Source organism: Aureococcus anophagefferens, assembly GCF_000186865.1.
Source record: "Aureococcus anophagefferens unplaced genomic scaffold AURANscaffold_13, whole genome shotgun sequence".
In the NCBI taxonomy this organism is placed as follows: domain Eukaryota; class Pelagophyceae; order Pelagomonadales; family Pelagomonadaceae; genus Aureococcus; species Aureococcus anophagefferens.
In genome coordinates, this window is record NW_008705573.1 from 331073 (window position 1) to 338996 (window position 7924).

General features: G+C 71.2%; 2 protein-coding genes across 2 annotated transcripts; both read right to left on the reverse strand.

Annotated features, from left to right (window-relative positions):
* Window positions 1-219: 219 nt before the first annotated feature.
* Window positions 220-945, reverse strand: AURANDRAFT_5099 (hypothetical protein; the record flags this gene model as incomplete). Its single annotated transcript, XM_009039881.1, has 2 exons — window positions 220-306; window positions 403-945. Coding segments are annotated over 2 exons (630 nt in total), but the record flags the coding sequence as incomplete, so codon positions are not given.
* A 4463-nt stretch (window positions 946-5408) lies between these two features.
* On the reverse strand, window positions 5409-6873 carry AURANDRAFT_65110 (hypothetical protein; the record flags this gene model as incomplete). The annotated part of the gene is made up of 2 exons (XM_009040120.1): window positions 5409-6329; window positions 6457-6873. The coding sequence occupies 2 exons, from the start codon at window positions 6871-6873 to the stop codon at window positions 5409-5411; spliced, it is 1338 nt and encodes a 445-aa protein (XP_009038368.1).
* Between the last annotated feature and the right edge of the window lie 1051 nt (window positions 6874-7924).

Consider the following 7924-nt stretch of genomic DNA (forward strand, 5'->3'; position numbering starts at 1 on the left):
GGGCGCGCGGGCTCAGGCGAGGGCCCGCGACCGCGGCGTCCGCGGCGACGACACGCCGAGGCGCGCGAACCACGCGGCCGTCGCGGACGCCGTCGCGTTCGCCTTCACGGCCGGCGCGCGGAGCCGCGACCGGCTCGGCGGCGTCGGCGGCGGCGGCGCCTGCGCGTCGATGAGCTTGGCCAGGGCCGCCGTCGCGCCCGCGCCGGACGACGCTCCCGCGTCGCGCGCGCGGTCGAGCCACTTCCGCGCGGCGTCGCCGTCGGCCGCGACGCCGCGGCCCTGGGCGTAGATGGCCGCGAGGTTCACCTGCGGGCGGGGGCGCGGGTGAGGACGGGGGATGGCGCCGGCGCGCGCGGACCGCGGCGCGCGGACCGTCGCGCGAGTCGGGACGCCGCGGGCCACCATGGCCGTTCCGTCGCCCAGGTCCGCGGCCTTGGTGCACCAGGCGAGCGCCGCGACGTCGTCCTTGGCCATGCCGCGGCCGCGCGCGTAGAGGCACGCGAGGTCGAACATGGCGCGCGCGACGCCGCCGCGCGCGGCCTGGCGGTAGTGGAAGGCGGCGAGCGTGTCGTCCTGGGCGACGCCGGAGCCCGCGGCGTGCATGATGCCGAGGTTGCAGGCCGCCTTCGCGTGGCCCTGCGCGGCGGCCGCGGAGAACCATTCGGCCGCGCGCGCGGGGTCCTTGTCGACGCCGCGGCCCTCGGCGAAGCGGATGCCCAGCGAGAACTGGGCCTTGGCGGCGCCGCGGTGCGCCGCCGCGGCGAACCAGGCCGCCGCGAGGGCCTCGTCCTTGGCGACGCCGCGGCCCTCGTCGACGGCGATCGCGAGCGCGAACATGGCGCGGACGTGGCCCGCCTCCGCCGCGAGGCCGTAGAAGTGAGCCGCGCGCGCCTCGTCGACGACGCAGCCCCGGCCGAGCTCGTAGGCGAGGCCCAGCTTGTACTGCACGCGGACGACGTGGCGGCCCTCGGTCCGCGTCTCCAGCAATTTCTCGAGGCGGACGACGTTCTCCTCGTGGGACGCGCGGAGGGGCTCGCGGCAGGCCGGGCACTTGTCCCAGCCCAAGGCCCGGTACTTGGCGTCGCCCGCCGCGAGCGCCGCGCGGCGGCTCAGCTCCGGCTTGCAGTCGCAGCAGTAGAACGTGCCGCACGCGCTACACATGCCGCAGTCGAGGCCCCGGGCCCGGTCCTCGTGGTCGTCGGCGTTGCTCAGGCAGATGAGGCAGAGGTGCTCCTCGCCGTCGTCGGCCGCGGCGCAATTGGGCTTGATGCGCGCGGGGCGCCGCGACGACGACGACGCCGCCTCGGCCATGGCGCCGGCGTCCGCCTCGAACCGGCGCTGCGACGCGCGCGTCCGGCGCGCGCGGAGGAGGCGGGCGCGGCGCGTCGCGTCGCGCCCGATGGGACCCGGGCGGTCGTGTCCACTTCGCAGCGGAGGTGGACAGGTCGCCTTCGCAGTCGCCTTTGCTTGATTCTTGCCGCCACTCGTCATTGGGGCTGCTGATTGGCTGCGCAAACTTTCGAACACGTTGAATCGATGCTGAAGCGAGCGCAGCATGGGAATCGAATTTGATTAGCTTTTGCTGCGTGCACGGTTCTGTTCTCGCAGCGCATCAATAGCTCGTGCGTCGCGTAAGCCACGATGGAGGTGCGCGACGGGCCGCCGGATCCGAAGCCCATCGATGACGCCGTAGCCACGATGGAGGCGCGCGGCGGGACGCGCGGTCTCAAGCGGAAGATTGAGTGCGCGCCGGCGCTGCGCCGCATCGCCTACGCCGCGCTGTGCCCGGAACCGCGGCGCACTCTCGTGCTCGGATTTAGTCGCGACGGCGAGTGGGTGCTCGGCGCGGAGCGGTCGACGCCTTGGCTGCTCGCGTGGCGCGCGAATCTGACAGGCGCCGCGGCGCCGCTCCGCGTCGACGACGCGACGCGCGTCCTGGCGCTGCCCGAGGTCGCCAATGACGAGGGACGCTCTAATCTTCGACGACTCGTGTACGCGGAGACTCAGTCCGCCGCGGTCTGTTTCGCTTCCACATTTTTCGACCTCGACGAGGGTTCCGAGTGGCACGTTTCCGTGGCGTGGCGGCCCTCTAGCGGGTCGCGGGGCGTGTCCGCGACGACGACCTTCTCGACGTGCCGCGGCGCCGAGCCGCCCGGCGCCGCGTGCGTGCGAGACGTCGCCGGCACCGTGCTCCTCGCCCTCAACTGCGGCGACGCGCTCCGGTTCCTGCGCTTCGGCCCCGCAGGCTCGCGGATGCCGCATCTGAAGCTCAGCACGAAGCCGCCGCTCGTGCGGCTCGAAGCGGACCCGCGGTGGTGGGGCGCGCGGCCGTGGCTGAACGTCGTCAACCCGAATCTGGACGCTGACCCGTGGCTCATGAAGCAGGAGTCGCTGGACGTCGAGGCGTTTCTCGCCGCCGCGACGCCGCGGCTTCGGAAACCGCCGAGGTCGTTCCAAGGCTTCGCGCTGGTCGACTACGCCGTGACGATTCCGCGGCGGCGGCACGCGCGCCCCGACGTGGTCACGATAGCGATCGCCTGGCGATCGCGACCGGTCGCGGCGGAGACGCGGCTCGCGGTCCCGTCGTCGGACGACGTCGTCACGGCCGCTCTGCTCGACGTCGACACCCTAGCAGGCCGCGTTGACGTCGTCCGGCTCGTCGACGTCGCCAACGTCGACGCGCGCCTCTCCCAGGCCGCCCGGGCGCTCGACGACGCGGACGCGGGCGCGCCCCTCGGCGACGCCGCGGCCGCGCGCGCCGCGGGCGGATTCAAGCGATACGTGCGCGAACCCGTCGTCAAGCTCCACGCGCTGCGCTACCTCACGCTCGCAGGCCGCGCGACGCCGCCGAAGCGCCTGGCGGGCCTCTTCGGGAGCAGCGCGCTGCCCGACGTCATCTTCGACAAGATCCTCGATTTCTGGAAAGAGCCCGAACCGCCCTGGGTCCTCGAGGCCAGCGGCTGGCCGGTCGCGATGTTCGAGAACCCCGCGTACCCCGTCGTCATCGACGGCAGGCTGCCGGAGTACGGCACCTAAGCTACTTATCCGTGCGGTCCTCGAAGCACGGCGGGACGACGTTGGTCTTGCCCGTGGCGTAGCCCGAGGCGACGCCCTCGCAGAGGTACTGGGCCTCCCTCCAGTGGCCGTCGTCGTTGAGGTTCGTGGCGACGACGTCGTGGAAGGTGACGTTCTCCATGGGCGACGACGCGTTGCCCAGGATGACGCCGAGCGAGTTCTTGGGAGAATCGATGGACACGTTCTTGAGCAAAATGTTGCGGTACGTGGCGACGGGCGCGGCGCAGGTCGCCCAGGGGTCCGTCGGCAAGCAGAGCGAGCAGGGGTGCGCCGCGCAGGGGTTGCCGGAGTCGGACTGGTGCGCGGGGCCGATCCAGATGGGCCACTGCTCCGGCGACTGGAGCTTCACGTTCTCGAAGGTCACGTCCTCGACGGCGCCGCCGTCGCTCCGGAACTTGAGGTATATGCCCTTAAACGGGTTCGGCGAGTAGATGTCGCGGAAGGTGATGTTCTTCACCGTCGTCCCGCCGATGCTCCCGATGGTGAGCCCGAACCCGGACGCCTCGATGCGCTCGAAGACCATGTCCCGGGAGCCGTCCTTGACGCAGACGGCGTCGTCCTGGGTCCAGACGCTGCTGTCGTGGATCCAGACGTTCCTTCCCGTGACGTCGTAGCCGTCGGTGTTGAACGCCGTGAGCTCGTAGAGGTCGTGCGTCGTCGCGGACGCGCGGCGCCGCGCGTCGACGTGGCAGTTGCGCACCTCCAGGTTCTCCACGCCGTCGAAAAAAAAGGTCCAGTAGGGCCTACGAAGCATGTCGGTAACAATTTCTCTTCGTTTTCCCGGTCAAAATCTCTCGAAAATCGTCACCGCCACAGGACGCTGAGTCGGGCGAGTTGACGAAGCGCAGGTTCTCGACGAGCACGTCCTTCGGGCCGCCGTCGGCCTATTACATGCGTCGGTAACGATTTTTCATCGTTTTCCCGGTCAAAATCTCTCGAAAGTCGTCACGGATGCAGGACGCTGCCGTCGGCGTGGAAGAGCCGCGGCCGGTTCTCGCCGACCTCGAGGTAGCCGACGCCGGGGAAGCCCCACCACGCCGCGCCCTGGCCGTCCAAGGTGCCCAGCCCGCTCGACGTGAAGGTGACGTTGTCGAGCGCGTCCCAGCGCGTGCACGCCATTACGCCCGCGTCGGTCCCGTCGCCCGTCCGCGGCCAGTCGTCCGCGCGCGTCGAAAACTTGAGCGTGCCGTCGATCCGGATCACGACGTCCTTGAGCTTGCGCCCGACGATGCCGCCCATGACGTGGTAGGTCGCGTTCGGAATCACGAGCGTGTCGCCGGGCCGCAGCGACGCGAGGGACGCGTTGAGCAGGGCGCCGTTGGCCCGCTCCGTCGCGAGGCTCGAGTGGTCCGGCGTCGCGCCCGCTTTGCCGAAGTCGACGACCTTGGCGAAGCAGCGCGGCAGCGCCGCGGCGAGGACGACGAGGCGGAGCGCGACCATTGGAAGGCAGCCCGCTCGAAGAGCGGCTTCCGTTAGCGATGTTGTTGAATGTGCAAGGTGTCGCAAACGAACCTTCCTAAAGTCTTGCGGCATTGTCCATCGGCTCCGCGGCGTGGACGTCCTCGAGGCAGCCTCGCCACGCGGTCACGACCCAAAAAAACGCGCCGGGCGGGCGGTACTAGCTGCCTCGGTCCATGGGCAACGGCGATGCCCGCGACGACGGCGTCGCCCCTGAGGAGCCGGCGATCTCGAAGCCGGCGCAGGCCAAGGCCAAGCACCAGTTCAAGCTGAGCGCGGCGCTCGGAGGCCTCCTGGAGCGCGGCCTCGCCTGCCTCGCCGCGGTGACGAAGAACTGTCGTAGCGCCACGCTGAATTGCTGCTGCGCTTGCTTGGAACACTTATCCAAAGGGAATTGCTGTCCCTGCTGGGCTTGCGACGACGGAATATGTGGTGGTAAATGTTATTGGGTGTGTGGACGTGGACTAACTGAAAAAGAGAAACGGTGTCAAAATGCTACCCTGGCGCGCGATCGCGCAATACAAAGAAAGGACGCGGACCGGCAAGACTTTCAACGGGGACGGGGCAAATACGCCAAGGCGACGGAGCTGAAATCCAAGGGCGGAGGCGGTGGTGGGAGCTCCCCTGGTGGTCGCGGGACGAGTTCTGGAGACCGCGGCGCGGTCGACAGCCGCGACGTCGATTGGACGCCGGACCATGGCTTTGGTTCCAGCTATTCTGGTGGCGATGACGCGGATTGAGGAAGCGATTGCTCCGGAGGCTCCGGAGGCAGCGGTGGCTCCGGGGGCTCTTGAGGCGACGGGCTGGCCGGGCCCGACCGGGACGCGCGCGCGCCCGCGAAACGACGGCGCGCGCGAGGAACGGCCCACCACGCCTTAATAGCCCGCGTCGATGTTGAGGCCGCCGATGGGCCCCGTGGCGAGGCGGGCGAAGTCGCCGGACTTGGCGACGGCGTTGATCGCGTCGGCGACGGCCGCGTAGCGCCGCCGCTCCGTCTCCGGCAGCCCGACGGCGCCGCCGCGGTGCGGCGAGAGCACCGTCGCCGCGGCGGGCAGCGCCGCGAGGTCGCAGGCCGGGCTCCAGGGCGCCGTCGCCGCGGCGTCGTCCCACGTCGCCGGGTAGTGGTACCAGACGTCGGACGCGTACGCGGCGACGGAGCCGGACGCGAGCGCGGCGTAGAGCGCGGCCTCGTCGACGACGGGCCCGCGCGCGGCGTTGACGACGACGGCGTCCGACGGCAGCGCCGCGAGCGCCGCGGCGTCGACGAGGCCCGTCGTCTCCGGCGACAGCGGCACGCACAGCACGAGCAGCCGGCAGCCGGCGAGCAGCTCGACGAACCGCGCCGCCGGCTCGAGCGTCACCCGCGCCGACGCGGCGCCGCAGGCGAGCGTCGTCTCCCTGGACGCCGAGCAGGACCGCGACGTCGCGGAGACGCGCGCGCCCAGCGCCGCGAGCGCGACGGCCACGCGCGAGCCGACGGCGCCGAGCCCCGCGACGAGGGCCTTCTTCCCGTCCAGCGTCAGCTGGGGCAGGGGGCTCTCGCCCCCGTAGCCCGGCGGCGGCGCGGGCAGGCCCCGCGCGCGCCAGTCGCCCCGGCGCAGCCGCTCGTCCGCGACGCAGAGGCGCTTCGCCGCGGCGAGCGCGAGCGCCACCGCCAACTCCGCGGTCATGGGCGCGTTGTGGTGCGAGTTGCAGCACACGAGCGGCGTCAGGTCGTTCACGTTGCGCCGCCGCCGCTCGCGGCGCAGCGCCTTGGCCACGACGTCGGGCACGCCCGCGTAGGGCTGCAGGAACGCCTGGGCAGCACAAGAGTGATTCAACATCGCTTCAACGTGAGTGTTCCGCGCGCGCGCGTTCCGGAAAAACATCCACGCTTGGAGACCGTTCCGAGAGATGATCGCTCGTCCAAAAATCAGCCGAAACGAGTGGAAAACGGCCGAGATATGAGCCTTTGAAGTTGGGAATTTCGCTCTCTTGTGCTGCCCGGAGGAACGCCTCGAGCCGCGCGAGCCGCGCGAGGCCGCCCGGGTCCGCGTCGTACGGCGGCGCGTCGCCGCTCACGAGGATCTCCGTCGCCGCGTCGACGTCCGCGAGGCGGCCCGTCGCCACGACGACGAGCTCCACGCGCGGGTCGAGTAAGGCGCGGAGCGCGTCGCCGTCGGCCAACCCCCGCGTCGCGAACCACGTCACCTTCAGCGTCTCGTGGCGCGCCTTCTGCAGCTGGTGGATGAAGACGCGCACCGCCGCGCAGGCGTTGCGCCGGAACTTGCGCTTGAGGTGGCCGATGAAGAGCAGCGCGCCGCAGGCCACCGTCGCCGTCAGCGCGACGCGCCGGTACATGACGGCGGCGTAGAGCGCGTCGAGCGCGTCCAGCTTGGCTGTTCTGCGATTTCTGCTCGCACTGTTGACCGGCCGCTCGTCGAGGTGCGAGGATTTCTGCTCGCACTGTTGGCGCCGTCGATGGCCTGCCGCAGGAGATTGCCACAGGTTTTTGCGAAGCCCGCGCCGCAGGCGCCAGGCCAGATCTTCTGGCCGAAGGGCGTAGCTTTTGTCCGAAGGTTGCGAGACAGCCATACGATGCGCTCCGCTCGATTTGTGTCCCACATCAGTGCGCAAAATCTAGAGCCTCTCACGCGGCGAGCCCGGGCTTGCCGGAGAGCCCCTACGGAGAGGATCAGGCGGAAAATACGCTTTTCCCGGAACGACGTCGTAACGGCGAACGCGGCGGGCGGTTTCGCGTCGAAAGCGCTCATTCGGGCCCGAGGGGAGGTCTGCGGGCCCCGCGGAGCGATCGCAGCGTATGTACACGCTCGGGGGGGTCGGGGAAGGGGTGCGCGCCGGCGGAGACGTCGTGCGCGCCCACCTACCCCGCTTGCGGCCGACCGAATGTCGGGGGGAACGCGTCCGGCGGCCGCCGCGCGCGTCCCATGGCTCGGTGACGCGCTCGCAGCGCTTGCAAACGCTCGGGGGGCTCGGGGAAGGAGTGCACGCCGGCTGAGACGTCGCGCGCGCCCACCTCCCCCGCGCGCGGCCGACCGACATTTGGGGGGGAACCCGTCCGGCCGCCGCCGCGCGCATCCCAGCCCCCCGCGCAGCGCTCGCAGCGCGCCCAAACGCTCAACGGGGTCGGGGAAGGGGTGCGCGCCGGCGGCGACGTCGTGCGCGTGCAGCTTCCCCGCGCGCGGCCGACCGACATTCGGGCGGGGGGAACGCGTCGGCCGCCGCCGCACGCGTTCCAGGCCCCCGTGCAGCGCTCGCAGCGCTCCCACGCGCTCGGGAGGGTCGGGGAATGAGTGCTCGCCGGCGGCCACGTCTTGCTCGACATCTCTCTCGCGCTCGCGGCCGAGCGTCTGTCGGGGCGAACGAAGCGCTCCCGATCGCCGCCGCCGCC